This window comes from Parasteatoda tepidariorum, chromosome 2, assembly GCF_982258835.1.
Source record: "Parasteatoda tepidariorum strain Cologne lab strain chromosome 2, Ptep-v5.0, whole genome shotgun sequence".
In the NCBI taxonomy this organism is placed as follows: Eukaryota; Metazoa; Arthropoda; class Arachnida; order Araneae; family Theridiidae; genus Parasteatoda; species Parasteatoda tepidariorum.
Genome location: NC_141756.1, coordinates 108,341,159 through 108,358,475, shown reverse-complemented (window position 1 = coordinate 108,358,475; position 17,317 = coordinate 108,341,159). Strand labels below are relative to the sequence as shown.

The 17,317-nt window shown below is 30.7% G+C and overlaps 1 protein-coding gene across 10 annotated transcripts in view; it reads left to right on the top strand.

The window, feature by feature from the left end:
- The window catches only part of LOC147816012 (integrator complex subunit 11-like), a 46,492-nt gene extending 37,105 nt beyond the window's left edge, over positions 1-9,387 (top strand). For 6 of the 10 annotated variants that reach the window (XR_015431552.1, XR_015431553.1, XM_087157998.1 and 3 more), the window contains one exon: positions 9,220-9,387. Coding sequence is in view for 8 of the 10 variants with exons in the window: in XM_087157998.1 (XP_087014124.1) it covers positions 9,220-9,382 (163 nt within the window). In the remaining 2 variants the exon portion in view is untranslated. Of the gene's footprint in view, positions 1-1,979; positions 2,119-9,219 lie in introns of those variants that run through there. The other 4 variants (XM_087158005.1, XM_087158001.1, XM_087158000.1 and 1 more) reach the window with 1 other exon arrangement.
- Positions 9,388-17,317: the final 7,930 nt, after the last annotated feature.

Genomic DNA, 17,317 nt, shown 5'->3' with positions numbered 1-17,317 from the left:
CGGAAGAACACACTTAGGACGAAGCTCATAAAATTTAGTTTTCCTAATATTTAAATCAGAATTTTCCTTCAAAAACAACTCATATGCTTCTCCAATGCTCATCACTAAATAACGCTTTTGATGTATTTCTCTTCCTTTCTGTCTGTGTCTTTATGGATATCACTTCCTTTTTTTCCTGGACACATACGGCTAATGTCATCTCTAACAAAAAAAATTTTTACTTTTATTTCAGTTTCCGCTGGTAGTTTATCACTTCTTGTTTTTCGAATATTAGTTTCAGTATCTGTTCTTAAAATATGCACTTGTTGCCTTTTCTTTTTAATGGCATTTTCAACTATCTGCTTTCTTTTTAATGGAGACATTTTTGATATCACATTTGTTAAAACATGAGGAGATTGAGGAGAGGAGATTTTGATAAAGCATTATTAATTTTCTTTACCGCTTTTCCTAAAGATTGTCTGCTAGTGTAGCCTGATATATTAATGCTTGATTTTTCAGATTCTGCTTTTTTCTTTCTACATTTCCTCTGTGCTTCTTTATTTTTTGGTCTTCTGTGCTCGTTCTGTTCTTCTGTAAGAACCTTAGAATGTCTGTATTCATTCTTTTTCTTGCTTTCTTCTGGTTTTATAATTTCATATTTCTCTGCTTCTGCTTTCAATTTCTGTCTTCTCAGTCTGGACCTTTCTGTACTTGTTAATGGCATTAGAAATTTTATAGTTTTACCAACTTAGTTTAGAATTCTATAATCTGTTTCAAGTTTCATTAATTTTAATTAATTATATAATAATCAAATAAATCAACTAGTAAAAATTAAATCCTTTGAAAACTTTAATTTGAAAATTTAATAGAAAAATTTAATTTAACAGAAAACATCTGCAAATAAACAAGTGAAAAGCTAAATAATTTTGAAAATAATGTTCTGTTTTAAACTATGTTCTATTCTAATTAATATTCTATTAACTGTTTTGATGCCATTATTCCTAACATAATTTAGAGCAAATAAAAATGCTGCCACAAATTCAAATGTTTAAACTTAAAAAATATATATTTTTTTAATAAATGTAGAATTTAGACATGTTTTAAACTAAGTAATTTGTCAGTGTAATTGGTCATTAAGAAAATAAATGGCAGCAGAGCAAATTTTATAAGTTTTATAGTTTGTGATACGAATTTCAAGCTTAAATGCTAAATAAAAGTAAGCAAAATTGTATTTTGCAACTTGTCATGTCTGCAACATTGCGGACATGACCAATTTGGAAATTCTTTAAAAAATATTAAATAAAAAAAATTATAATTTTTTAAAAATCAAAATAATGCAACACTGCAAATAGTCGAAAGAAATCCAATTTTGGAGAATATAAATCTTTTAACTACTATGTTTTAATAAAAGTTTTTAAAAAAATCATTAAAAAGCAAAATTGTTCTTTTATAAGCGCCCTATATTTAAATACTGAAATTAAAAATAACGTTTTTACAGTCATTAATTATGCAAATGCAATATATCTCTTAAAGTATGATGTTTAATTACAAATATCAAATGTTGCAACTGCAATTTTTTTTCGCTCTCTGTCATGTACGCACCTTTTTGACCCAATTTTTTTCACATTTTATGCAATTTAAAGAGTTTGCATCATTATTTAAAAAAACTAATTTCATATTCATAAAATTCATTTAATGACCCCTAATTTAATATGCGGTTTATTAAATTTATTGGGAAAAAAATTTTAAGCATGCCAGGCTACAAATAGTGTGGAATCACCCATTAAGAGGTCGTAACTTGTTCTCCTGACAAAACTATGGGGGCCATATTTCCCATATTACGGCTACTCCATTTATTATGGGGGTCAGAAAACCGTATACACCATCAAAAAGGTATGTTTATTCAGAGAAAAAACGTTTTTGTGTCTGATTTCGTAACTTAAAAATATTGTCTTCAGTAATTAATTAGCATATTTGAGATCAACCACTCAAACTTTTAGGAAACGGAGACTATCTGGAGCCTTTTCTGTACTCCTAGTGATGTTTTCTAGCATAAATTGAGTTGAAAACCTGCAGCCTGCGGAAGCTTCTGAACAGACTGAATTGATTCTTAAAAAATAAAAAATTTTGAATTGCAAATTTGAGTCATCACTTTTTAATTCGTTCAAATTGCACAGATTTCATTGCAAGTCTGCTTTGTTTCTTGATTGTCTTTTCAATGGTTGTTGCTACAAATTTCCGCTTGATTTTAAAAAATCCAATTTTTAATATGATATTACGAGGCATGAATTTCGAATTTGAGTAATCACTTTTCACATATATATATGTGTATAGTATATATATATATATATATATATATATATATATATATATATATATATATATATATATATATATATATATATATATATATATATTCATGCTAAATCAATTATTGATAAAAGGGAAAAGGGAAAGATTTTTAGAAAAAAGTTTTTTCTAATGAAAAAGTAATTATTTGATTAATTTCCTTCAAATATAAATTTTTTTTTATATAAAACTTTAGTGCTAGAACATTAACGGATATATAAAAAATATATTTCCCACCAACTCGATTAAATGGATCATGGTATATGACAATTGAGTCTTTTAATAAATTTAAGAGTCGCTGTTTCAATGTTCGGCTTTTTTACAAAAGTGAAAAAATACTAATCATGAAGGAGTGAATATTACTTTCGAGGTGATGCAGAGCAATAACCTCTTTCAATTATGAATGAACTAAGACCAAAATTTGCTTTTATAAAATTTTAGACTTTGCAATTTTTTTAAAAATGAGCTAGGTTCAGCACCCTCAATTCTAAATGAATAAGATTTTTAATGATATTGTTACTATTACTTACGTAAAAAATAATTTTATAATTTTTTTATATATTTGTCTCCTTCTGGTATATGCCATCTATGTCATAAGCTGCTGATTTTACTCAAATCTCTCATTTATATTAAGCAAAAATGTTTCAAGTATGTTCTTTTCAAGATTTTTGTGCGGGAAATGACTCATGATAGTCAAAATGTAGTTATTCAGAGATATACTCATGATAGTTATTCAGAGAAAGTATGTTTATGTATGTGATTTAAAATATTGTCTACATTAATTAATCAGCATATTTGAGGTCACCCCCTCGAGCCATTAAGATTAAGTCCTAGAAAATGAAAATCCAATCACATTAAATCAAAAGTCATTCAGGGTGTTTCTTTTTTATCTTGTCCACTCTACATAAGGCAACTTTGTTAAAATCTTTAATGTAAAAATTAACTGAAACTGTGTCATAAAACAATAAAGAATAAAAAAAGTTTTTTTATTTCCAAAAAATATCGAATTTATTCAGTATTAATTCATTGAATATTTTCTTTTCATTCACCTTGTATGAAAGTGGTTATTCAGCTAGCGTACATATTCTAATGTGTGATTTTTCATTCCTAAATTTTTACTGCAGGAACTGTTTTTCATTTCTTATAAAGGCAAGATATATATATTTGGGGAACTACAAATGTTCTTAAAAGATTACATTTATTTTAAAGCTAAGAAAACCTAATTTTATAAATTTGTCAAAAACTGTTCTTATCATTCTTTGTCATAAATCATGAATAAATTCGAAAAATTCAGTTTTTGTGAGTTGTTTTAAAATCTCTAAAAGTATCTAGAAAAAATAAAATGTTGTAAGTTTTTTTCCTATAAATGTAAACAAAGTCTGAATGTATATCACTTTTCAGATATGAATACATATTATTTTATTTTTACTTAGTGTTTGAAAGTCTTAATGCCTAAATAATGTTTATTTCATAAAATACTGCTAAAGTTTGGCATTTAAAAAACTTAAAATAAGAAAAATTCAAACATAAATAGTTTGAAAACAAACAATTTAGTATTATGGATGATAATTATTGAGGAAAAACTGTAATGATGGATTCATGTTTGAAATCTAACATCTTAAATATACTAAGGAATAAAGGACAAAAAATGCCAGAATGTGTAAGTTTAATGTTGAAATGTGCATGTTTTTTTACACATTCATCTTTTACTGATACATTTTGCTTAAAAAATTTGAAAGTATTTGCTCAGTATTGTTGTTGTTGACCAAGATGCACAGAGCAAACCATTAAAAATTAATTTCCTATGTGAATTTTTTACCCAATCTGCTAGGGGCCCCCCCCTTACTTTGCATTTTATAATCTCTTTTTCCGTGGGTCAATGTAAATTTTTTATGATCTTTCTTACAAAAATATATATATATATATAATTTTTTTTCCATGGAAGTATATGATAAAGTAACTTTCTTTAGTAATTTGGCACTGAAGCATTCTTCTTGGATCTAAAAGTCATTGCTCTTGTTAACTTTATTAATCTGTATTTTTTTTTTATTTGCAAATTTTATGAATGAAAATTTTAATTGTTTTATTTTCTTTCATTTTGAATTTGATCAAGTAATGCTTTGTAAAATAAAAGCATGTGTTACAGTAAAAATGCCTCTTGACATACTTTTTTTTTGTTAGTCCAAGGCAAGGAATTTAATTTTGTTACATTAGCAGTGTTTTTTAAAGCTCTTTCACAAAGATTATAAAGTTGACCACAGCCTTACACTCTAAGAGAATTTACAATTTACACTTGTGAAGTCGAAAATCAGGTGTGGTTGGAAGTTGTATGGTATAATTGACTAATTGAAGATAGTGATGAAAAACAGGATAATGAAAAATGAAGTTGAAGATGAAAACTAAATCATAAATTATAATAAAACTTTTATTTAGTGGTATTTGTAGAGCTCAAGATACAAAAATTATATTTTATCAATAAGACTTTAAGCTAAATAAATTTTGCACAATAATATTAATAAGGACAGGCCATAGGAGTTAAATCTCCAATGACCTACTTAATGAAAAGCTAAATTAAAAAGTAATTGAATTGTTCCCCACAGACAGTTTGAATCATGAGAAGAGATCCAAGTTTGGTGATTTATCGAAAAATAACATAGCCCAAAATAAAGCCAGTCCCCCATAATCAATATTAGGTTCGAGAAATACCTTGGCAGTCACAAATCGCCAGCAAGACTGTGAGAATTACTATAACTGTGTAACTGAAACATATTTGTGGTAAGAATTTTAAGAATAAAGAGTTATAAATAAAATAAAAAAAATTATTAAGCGCAACAGTGAATTAATGAGTCTGCATTAGTATTGAAATAAAAAGTTAGCCATTACATTGATCAATGAGAAAAGAATAAAATGTTTTATATTCGATATTTATAAAAATTAACTAATTGATTTAATTTAATTATAATTTGATTAAGAATGAGTAAAAAAGCAAGTTTAAGAAATTAAAGAAATTTTAAAAGCTAGAAAATATGTAATGTCCATTGGGCATCACAACACTATCTTGCCCTAGTGAATTATCCTGACTATAGAATGGGCAAAAAATTTAAATATTTTAAAAGTTATTCAGCTTTTTTAAAACTGTCAACTTAGAGAGATTTTTCTTAATGAAAATTATTTAAATCAAAGACTTATTCTTATCCCAGATAATGTAGCATTGGAATAATTGTTCAAGTATTAAAATGTAAAACCAGTTTCCCCAAAGTGACTTTTCTTCATATTGATGCTTACTTCGTTTTCAGAATTAGCATGGATAATAATATTGGCTAAAGAAAGGTCAAACATGAGCGGGGCTTTCATGTGTTATAGATGACAGGGAAAACTTGGATTTCTCAGAGAATTTTATTTTAACTCTAAAAAACAAGAAATAGTCAGGGAAAGTTACAGTTTTTTATTAAATACCTGGAAAATTCCTACATCATACCTAGAAAATAACCATTCTCAGAATTTTCAATAACAGTAATCAGTTATTGAGATTCGAGTTAAGTAATTCTAATGTTTATTACAATTATTTTATAAAATTCTTCTTTTAAGTGAAACTTTTCTATGTATCCATTCTCATTCAATTATATGGTTTTGCTCACAAAATCTAATTTTTGAGATAACGAATAAAACAAATCAAAGTTTTCTGATAAAAATTTGCATGATCTTGGTATTAATAAAATATGATATGAATTTCCATTGAAATTTATCTGATATACCTGGAAAAATCAGGGAATTTTTTTCTGAAATTGAGTGGCATCTAGGATGACCCAACAGTTGTTGCAAACTCACAGCAGTTATAAAAATAGCTTATTATTCACACAAAAAAGGAGCTTTATTTCATTTGATGACCGAGTCTTTAAAAAATATCCTATAACTTAATCCTATGGTCAATGACTCTTTGAGATGAATAAAAAAAATAGTGCATCCCTGATGGTTACAAATTATTGTAGCGATTTTAAATCATAAAAAATAAAGTCAAACAAAATGCAAAAGTATTAAAAATACTTAGAGACATTTTTAATGAGTTTCCATTTAACATTAAATAAAATATTAAAATTCAAAATTATTATACAAAAAATGGTCAAAATTTTAGCATGTAAAATTATGTATACAATTCAATGTACTAAATTTAAATTAAGATTGTAAAATAAATAAAAATTATATTGTATTATTCTATTTTGATTTCTGTCATTAAAATTCTCAAGCTGTCATTACCATTCTTATCTTAATTCTTAAATTTTAAGATGTATGGTAATGATATAGTTTAAGATGTATGGAATTTGTCCTACACCATAGCTGCCAACTCTACTGGATTTTGCCATTTTTTTCTGGATGTAATAAAAATTTTCCTCGTTTTTGTACATTTTTGAAAATTCTCTATAATTGAGGGAGTTTTCTAGTAAAAAAAAAATCCCTATTAGAATAGAATTTTTATACATTTTATGTCTCGCTTGAATATTTAGATAAGTATTATGAATACATAATGAAGTGGGTCTCACTTAGAGTAATCAGTTTAAAGCTTTCCTATCTTTCTTTTTCTTTGTTCTAAAAATTTCAGTTTCTTTTTATTCAGTACACCCTTTTTAAATTATAAAATCTTTTAATCATCAATGATTATTTACTTCTTTACTGCTATTTAAAATTATGAGTTAGCATGAAACTGAAAGTTTCGAATTCATATAATGTCAATCACAAATGAAAAATATTGCAGACCATTTATGTATATTAGTGTAATAAAGGTTTCGTATATTGGTAACAATAAAAATCCCGAAAATTCCCTATATGTAAAATATTTAGTATATTCTGCCGGAAACCAAATATTGTTACTTTTGTAAAAACTTTTATATATTTTGTACAAAGACTTATCTAGTATAAACTAATAAAAAACAAAAATTTTCAATAATATTAAAATCAACTCATAAAATCAAGGGTAAGAATGTTAATGACAGCAATAAAAATGGTTCAACTTACTTTATTATTCAATATACCTAAGCAAGATTGCTAAATATTTCCATACAAATATTCTTTTTTCATTTTAAATCAGCTGCTTCTAAGAATAAATGTTATTTGAGTTACTAGTGGCCATGAAACTGTTGAATGGTAAAGATGTAAAATGTTGGGAATTCAAACTTAGTGCAAAAATATTTTTAAAATGCAGTGAAACATAAAGAAACAACTTAGTTTTAAATTTTTAATATGTGTGGAAATCATAGTTTTTTTTTTCATGATACTTTTTAATTTTTATTTAAAGAATGGATAGAGCATGAAAGTCCTTTTAGTATTTATATTTATCCTGATTAAAGGAAGGTAGTATGTAGCTCTGTAATTAAAATAAAATATTTTATTTTTATTTTAAACTTTTAATATTTAAGAAGAGAAATAGAAAATTTTCCTTTTTTTATATTTAATAATTTTAATTTAGGTTTTATGTTCAACAGTTGAATACACTGTCTTAGAGATGAATCTAGTCTAGTTGAAAATTTGTTTTTATATTGCTATTAGAAACTGTTTTAAATATTGAAAATAATTATTAGGGAAAAAATTTTCTTTATTAAAAAATTCAGTTATTTTATTTTGATTTGAAAAGCACAATGTAAAATACTATTGCAAATTCTTATAAATGCATATGTTTTTCATACTTTTTTTAAACTGTTGTTAGACAAATTATATATTTTTTTAAAAAATTTCATTTCTCATTTTTTGACATATTACTTTAAATATAATTAAAGATTTCAAAAAATGTTTTTAAAAAAAAAGCGTTTTAAAAAGTTTCAACTGTTGGAGCTATTTTAACTCTTCCACAGAGCCCTAGAGTTCCACGGAATGTCATTTGGGAACCATTGTTCTAGAGTGTGATCCACGTATATATAGTTAAATTCGCAAACTATTTTTAATGTATTTCAAGATATTTTCATTTAAATCCAGCCAACTGAATCCATGAATTGTATCATTAAGAATGAGCCATAATTACGTTTTAAAATAATATTAATTAATTAAAATAACTTACATCGTGAATCGAAACAAAGTTATAATATCTCACCTTAATTCATAATAGCCATCGGTGTACAAGAAAATACTCGTTTTTTTATTTTATTTATTTATTTATGGTTAACTGTGAACAATTTTGGTTACGGACAACTTGAGTTGAGATCCTAAAGCATTTGTACTCAGTTAAAAGTTTTCATAGTACTGCCCTGATATCTCGTGTTCTGTCATTCTAGACTTGTTTTTTGTCAATTTATAAAAGAGGTATCTGTGCTCCTGAAAATCATGGAAAGTCACAGATTTCAGTGTTGAACAAAATTTGTCATGAAATGTCATGATTTTAGTTGGGTTTTTTTTTTTTAAATCATAGAAAGTCATAGATTTAGGTCGCCAAAAAAAATCTTATTTTTTAAAACTGAAAATTCAGAATATTTGAAATAGTAACAAAATCCCCACTCACAGTCATATTTCATTAAAATATAAAATGTTTTTTTTTTCCTGTTCTTTATTAAATTATGATGTTCTTTCAAAAAATGAAAGAAAGAACATAATTTCTAGAGGGAATTATCTTTTAAACTTCAGTGATTTCAAATTTTTTTTATTTATTTATTATTTTTATTTTACACATTACATTACATTAATTTAAGAAATTTGTAAAAAAAATTGTAACTTCAGTAAGTGAAAATTTCTTCATAAAAATTTCTTGAAATTATTCATGGTGAGTCATGTATTTGAAAATCTGAAATGTAGCAGATACCCTGTATATAAAAGTTTCTTTTATGGCTGGGCACTATAAAACTTCATTATCATTCTATAATTGTAAAACTGTGTTATAAAAAGGTAATAACAATTTACTTTTTATTGCAGTATATGTATCGAGAGTCCTGTAAAGAAGCTAAGTCTGAAACGTCTTCTGAGAAAAGATACAAGAAATAATTATATTAATGTTATTTTTTTCACCTATTGCAGAATATATTGTACTAATTTTCTAAATATTTTATTTATGGCTCTGTATGTAATAAAAATATAATTCAATGTGTGTTCTCCTTTACTTCCGAAAACAAGGTTGTCAGAAATTATTTGAAGAAAAAAAACGTATTTTTTAAATCTAGTTTTATTTCTTTCACATTTATTAAATCAAAGCTCAGATAAAAGTTATATTATATACTTAATAATAATTAAATAATAACAATGTAACCAAAGAGCTACTGTTTCTAACTTAAAGTGGTTAAAATTAATATGCAATTAATACAAACTAATCACTGAATAAAGTTGTTATACATGGCTGCTTTTAATCAAGCTCAACACCCTCATGAAATGTGTGGATCGAAGGTCGGGTTTGTCCTTAAGATATCGAATGAGGTAATTAAGATATCTAAATTATTTCAGTTACAAGCATTACACTCCTTTATTTTCGAATTATTATTGTCGCACAACCCTTCGCAGACTGAGCCAAGATGGTTACCCTCCCGCGCACTGAAGCCAGTGATGCTTAACTTCGATGATTAACTGGGAACCGTGTCTTAACGATAAGCTCTAGTGAGACAGCAAATTATTATTAATAGCTGCCTTTGAGGGGATGAACACTAATTTCTTTTATAATTTTTGGATCAAAAGAGATTGATATTAATACCAAATCCAAGGATATATGTCAAAATTTTCAAAAACATAAAAAATATTTATTAAAATTTTTTTTATTTTGTCCATTTCACCCTTGATATTGCTGTTGCTAAAATCAATGATGATGCAAGTAAGATATGACGGGGGTTTAAACAAAAATCTGTACCTTTCAATTAGTATCTACTTTAGTCTATTTCGGTTATTGGCATAGTTCTCTTTTGTTTCCAATTAATATTAATTGCTGCATTTGAGGGGATCTTTTGATAGATACATTAATGATTTTTAATTAATTTTTGGTTCACAAGAGAACTTTGATATTAATCCCGAGTCAAAGGATCGGTGCAAAGATTTTCAAAAACAGATAAATATGTTAAATAATTGTTAAACATTTTTATTTTGTCCATATAATAATGGGTAGATGAAACAGGTGTCACTGAAATCAATAATGTTGCAGTTATGATATGACACGAGCTAAAAAAAATATCTGTTGTCTACATTTAATCTGTATAAAAATATGGTCCTATACCTCCCTCTAATATAAACCATTAATATCAAATTGGACCAAGTATTATATTACCGGGTAATAGTGTAACCTACCGGAGGAAATAATTATAGACTTCATATCAGGTACACAATGTGGCCCTGTAGTTTACTATGTATGTATATCTAAAATAATCTTCTGAAAAGCTTTAAAATGAGGAAATTCGTCTTTTAAAGAGCTTTAAAAATTTGAAATCATTTTTCAATATTTTAGAGGTTTCAAGGTGTAATTTTATTTCCTCTAATCACTAATTAATGAGGACTCCAATGTGTGGAGAGAACAAGGATGACGATTTAAAACTTAATATAAATTTATTAAAACGTAACAAGCAACAAGTTAGTGCGACTGCTCGCTGAGGGGATACTCACTGGAATGGTCTGGAAATCCTTAATCCCGGCCTCTCAGGGTAGGCAGAAGAGGCACAATTTGGGGGTTTGGTCTAAAAATAGATTTCCCCGAAGGGAATCGCTATTTTAGAGGTTTCAAGGTGTAATTTTATTTCCTCTAATCACTAATTAATGAGGACTCCAATGTGTGGTGAGAACAAGGATGACGATTTAAAACTTAATATAAATTTATTAAAACGTAACAAGCAACAAGTTAGTGCGACTGCTCGCTGAGGGGATACTCACTGGAATGGTCTGGAAATCCTTAATCCCGGCCTCTCAGGGAAGGCTGAAGAGGCACAATTTGGGGGTTTGGTCTAAAAATAGATTTCCCAGAAGGGAATCGCTACAATATTAACTAGCGCAAGGCCCGATATCAGACCTTAATATTGAATCATAAGATTTTAATTGGAACACGTATTATATTATCGGGTAATAGTGTACTACTTAGGGTCCAACTTTGAAAATTATACCTTGATAGTAAAGGGAGGTAGGGGGTCTCGAAATTTGAACCTTACTCGGGCCAATTTATTCATTTTTTTTATTATTCCATTACGCTTTCTTTGCTGGACTTCACACACAGAGCATCCCACACATGCTAGAATATCCAAAATGTTGTAAAAGGAGTCGAAAAAGAGCAAATAAACTGATTTTCCTGGATTTTTCCAGTTTTTTCCCGATAAAAGAATTATTTCCTACATGCAGGACCCTCCAGAATATCGAAAAACACATAAAAAAAATATTATAATTTAAAACAAACAAAAAAAAGAACATTTTTTTGAAAATTTGACCGTCCCTGGGATTCGAACCGAGGACCCCTCCCTCCTCCAGCGAACTTGCTTGCCTGGAGGCCTACCTTCCAGTCCACGGTGATACGCGAAGCCTACCACAGATTCGCTTCAAAAGCTCTCTCCTCTCATCTTCGCAATATACCTTTAGGGGCCTACTGTGACCCCCCTAATTGGCCTATAAAAATTATGTTCAGCAGCCTTGTTTGGACCATAGAACCCTAGTTACGGTTCGAGTTTGAAAATTATACCTAGATATTAAAGGGAGCTAGGGGGTCTTGAAATTTGAACCTTTCTCGAGCCATTTTATTTTTTTATTCTTTTTTTCTATTATTCCATTACGCTTTCTCTGCTGGACTTCACACACAGAAAACACCACATGCATGCTAGAATATCCAAAATGTTACAATAGAAGACAAAAAAGATCAAATAAACTGATTTTCCTGGAGTTTTCCAGTTTTTTTTCCATTATTCCAATAAAAAAAATTTTTTCCTTCAATCAGGAACCTCCAGAATATCGAAAAACACATAAAAAAAATAATATAATTTAAAATAAACAAAAAAAAATATTTTTTTCAAAATTTGACAGTCCCTGGGATTCGAACCCAGGACCCCTCCATCCTGCAGCGAACTTGCTTGTCTGGTGGCCTGCCTTCCAGTCCGCGGTGATACGTGAAGCCTACCACAGCTTCGCTTCAAAAGCTCTCTCCTCTCATCTTCGCAATATACCTTTAGGGGCCCACTGCGACCCCCCTAATTGGCCTATAAAAATTATCTTCAGCGGCCTTGTTTGGACCATAGAACCCTAGTTAGGGTTCGAGTTTGAAAATTATACCTTGATATTAAAGGGAGCTAGGAGGTCTTGAAATTTGAACCTTTCCCGAGCCATTTTTTTTTATTTTTTTATTATACCATTACGCTTTTCTTGCTGGACTTCACACACAGAAAACACCCCATGCACGCTAGAATATCCAAAATGTTACAATAGAAGTCGAAAAAGAGCAAATTAACCGATTTTCCAGGATTTTCCAGTTTTTTTTCCATTATCCCAATAAAAAAAATTTTTTCCTTCATTCAGGAACCTCCAGAATATCGAAAAACACATAAAAAAATAATATAATTTAAATTAAACAAAAAAATTTTTTTTTTGAAAATTTGACCGTCCCTGGGATTCGAACCCAGGACCCCTCCATCCTGCAGCGAGCTTGCTTGTCTGGTGGCCTACCTTCCAGTCCGCGGTGATACGTGAAGCCTACCACAGCTTCGCTTACAAAAGCTCTCTCCTCTCATCTTCGCAATATACCTTTAGGGGCTCACTGTGACCCCCCTAATTGGCCTATAAAAAGTATCTTCAGCAGCCTTGTTTGGACCATAGATCCCTAGTTAGGGTTCGAGTTAGAAAATTATACCTTTGTATTAAAGGGAACTAGGGGGTCCTGAAATTTGATACTTTCTCGAGCCATTTTATTTTTTTATTCTTTTTTTATTACTCCATTACGCTTTCTTTGCTGGACTTCACACACAGAAAGCACCCCATGCATGCTAGAATATCCAAAATGTTACAATAGAAGTCGAAAAAGAGCAAATAAACTGATTTTCCTGGATTTTTCATATTTTTTCCCTTTTTCCCAAAAAAAAAAATTTCCTACATGCAGGTACCTCCAGAATATCGAAAAACACATGAAAAAATAATATAATTTAAAATAAACAAAAAAAAGAAAATTTTTCGAAAATTTTACCGCCCCTGGGATTCGAACCCAGGACCCGACCATCCTGCAGCGAGCTTGCTTGTCTGGTGGCCTACATTCCAGTCCACGGTGATACGTGAAGCCTGCCACAGTTTCGCTTCAAAAGCTCTCTCATCTTCGCAATATACCTTTAGGGGCCCACTGCGACCCCCCTAATTGGCCTATAAAAATTATCTTCAGCAGCCTTGTTTGGACCATAGAACCCTAGTTAGGGTTCGAGTTTGAAAATTATACCTTGATATTAAAGGGAGCTAGGAGTTCTTGAAATTTGAACCTTTCCCGAGCCATTTTTTTTTTAATTATTATACCACTACGCTTTCCTTGCTGGACTTCACACACAGAAAACACCCCATGCATGCTAGAATATCCAAAATGTTACAATAGAAGTCGAAAAAGAGCAAATTAACTGATTTTCCAGGATTTTTCCAGTTTTTTCCCATTTTCCCAATAAAATTTTTTTTTCCTACATGCAGAATCCTCCAGAATATCGAAAAACATATAAGAAAAATAATATAATTTAAAATAAACAAAAACAAAAAAAAGAAAATTTTTTCGAAAATTTTACCGTCCCTGGGATTCGAACCCAGTACCCCTCCATCCTGCAACGAACTTGCTTGTCTGGTGGCCAACCTTCCAGTCCACGGTGAAACGTCAAGCCTACCACAGCTTCGCTTCAAAAGCTCTCTCCTCTTATCTTCGCAATATACCTTTAGGGGCCTACTGTGATCCCCCTAATTGGCCTATAAAAATTATCTTCAGCAGCCTTGTTTGGACCATAGACCCCTACTTAGGGTTCGAGTTGTGAAAATTATACCTAGATATTAAAGGGAGCTAGAAGGTCTTGAAATTTGAACCTTTCTCGAGCCATTTTATTTTTTTATTCTTTTTTTCTATTATTCCATTACGCTTTCTTTGCTGGACTTCACACACAGAAAGCACCCCATGCATGCTAGAATATCCAAAATGATACAATAGAAGTCTAAAAAGAGCAAATAAACTGATTTTCCTGCTTTTTCCCTTTTTCCCAATAAAAAAAAATTTTCCTACATGCAGGAACCTCCAGAATATCGAAAAACACATAAAAAAATAATATAATTTAAAATAAACAAAAAAAAAAGAAAATTTTTTCGAAAATTTTCCCGTCTCTGGGTTTCGAACCCAGGACCCCTCCATCCTGCAGCGCACTTGCTTGTCTGGTGGCCTACCTTCCAGTCCACGGTGATACGTGAAGCCCACCGCAGTTTCGCTTCAAAAGCTCTCTCCTCTTATCTTCGCAATATACCTTTAGGGGCCTACTGTGACCCCCCTAATTGGCCTATAAAAATTATCTTCAGCAGCCTTGTTTGGACCATAGAACCCTAGTTACGGTTCGAGTTTGAAAATTATACCTAGATATTAAAGGGAGCTAGGGGGTCTTGAAATTTGAACCTTTCTCGAGCCATTTTATTTTTTTATTCTTTTTTTCTATTATTCCATTACGCTTTCTCTGCTGGACTTCACACACAGAAAACACCACATGCATGCTAGAATATCCAAAATGTTACAATAGAAGACAAAAAAGATCAAATAAACTGATTTTCCTGGAGTTTTCCAGTTTTTTTTCCATTATTCCAATAAAAAAATTTTTTTCCTTCATTCAGGAACCTCCAGAATATCGAAAAACACATAAAAAAAATAATATAATTTAAAATAAACAAAAAAAAATATTTTTTTCAAAATTTGACAGTCCCTGGGATTCGAACCCAGGACCCCTCCATCCTGCAGCGAACTTGCTTGTCTGGTGGCCTGCCTTCCAGTCCGCGGTGATACGTGAAGCCTACCACAGCTTCGCTTCAAAAGCTCTCTCCTCTCATCTTCGCAATATACCTTTAGGGGCCCACTGCGACCCCCCTAATTGGCCTATAAAAATTATCTTCAGCAGCCTTGTTTGGACCATAGAACCCTAGTTAGGGTTCGAGTTTGAAAATTATACCTTGATATTAAAGGGAGCTAGGAGGTCTTGAAATTTGAACCTTTCCCGAGCCATTTTTTTTTATTTTTTTATTATACCATTACGCTTTTCTTGCTGGACTTCACACACAGAAAACACCCCATGCACGCTAGAATATCCAAAATGTTACAATAGAAGACGAAAAAGAGCAAATTAACTGATTTTCCAGGATTTTCCAGTTTTTTTCCATTATCCCAATAAAAAAATTTTTTTCCTTCATTCAGGAACCTCCAGAATATCGAAAAACACATAAAAAAATAATATAATTTAAATTAAACAAAAAAAAATTTTTTTTGAAAATTTGACCGTCCCTGGGATTCGAACCCAGGACCCCTCCATCCTGCAGCGAGCTTGCTTGTCTGGTGGCCTACCTTCCAGTCCGCGGTGATACGTGAAGCCTACCACAGCTTCGCTTCAAAAGCTCTCTCCTCTCATCTTCGCAATATACCTTTAGGGGCTCACTGTGACCCCCCTAATTGGCCTATAAAAAGTATCTTTAGCAGCCTTGTTTGGACCATAGATCCCTAGTTAGGGTTCGAGTTAGAAAATTATACCTTTGTATTAAAGGGAACTAGGGGGTCCTGAAATTTGATACTTTCTCGAGCCATTTTATTTTTTTATTCTTTTTTTAATTACTCCATTACGCTTTCTTTGCTGGACTTCACACACAGAAAGCACCCCATGCATGCTAGAATATCCAAAATGTTACAATAGAAGTCGAAAAAGAGCAAATAAACTGATTTTCCTGGATTTTTCATATTTTTTCCCTTTTTCCCAAAAAAAAAAATTTCCTACATGCAGGTACCTCCAGAATATCGAAAAACACATAAAAAAATAATATAATTTAAAATAAACAAAAAAAACATTTTTTTGAAAATTTGAACGTCCCTGGGATTCGAACCCAGGACCCCCCCATCCTGCTGCGAACTTGCTTGTCTGGTGGGCTGCCTTCCAGTCTGCGGTGATACGTGAAGCCTACCACAGCTTCGCTTCAAAAGCTCTCTCCTCTCATCTTCGCAATATACCTTTAGGGGCCCACTGTGACCCCCCTAATTGGCCTATAAAAAGTATCTTCTGCAGCCTTGTTTGGACCATAGACCCCTAGTTAGGGTTCGAGTTTGAAAATTATACCTTTGTATTAAAGGGAGCTAGGGGGTCCTGAAATTTTATACTTTCTCGAGCCATTTTATTTTTTTATTCTTTTTTTTATTATTCCATTACGCTTTCTTCGCTGGACTTCACACACAGAAAACACCCCATGCATGTTATATCATACAAAATGTTACAATAGAAATCGAAAAAGAGCAAATAAACTGATTTTCCTGGATTTTTCCTATTTTTTCCCTTTTTCCCAATAAAAAAAAATTTTCCTACATGCAGGAACCTCCAGAATATCGAAAAACACATAAAAAAATAATATAATTTAAAATAAACAAAAAAAAAGAAAATTTTTTCGAAAATTTTCCCGTCACTGGGATTCGAACCCAGGACCCCTCCATCCTGCAGCGCACTTGCTTGTCTGGTGGCCTACATTCCAGTCCACGGTGATACGTGAAGCCTGCCACAGTTTCGCTTCAAAAGCTCTCTCCTCTCATCTTCGCAATATACCTTTAGGGGCCCACTGCGACCCCCCTAAATGGCCTATAAAAATTATCTTCAGCAGCCTTGTTTGGACCATAGAACCCTAGTTAGGGTTCGAGTTTGAAAATTATACCTTGATATTAAAGGGAGCTAGGAGTTCTTGAAATTTGAACCTTTCCCGAGCCATTTTTTTTTTAATTATTATACCACTACGCTTTCCTTGCTGGACTTCACACACAGAAAACACCCCATGCATGCTAGAATATCCAAAATGTTACAATAGAAGTCGAAAAAGAGCAAATTAACTGATT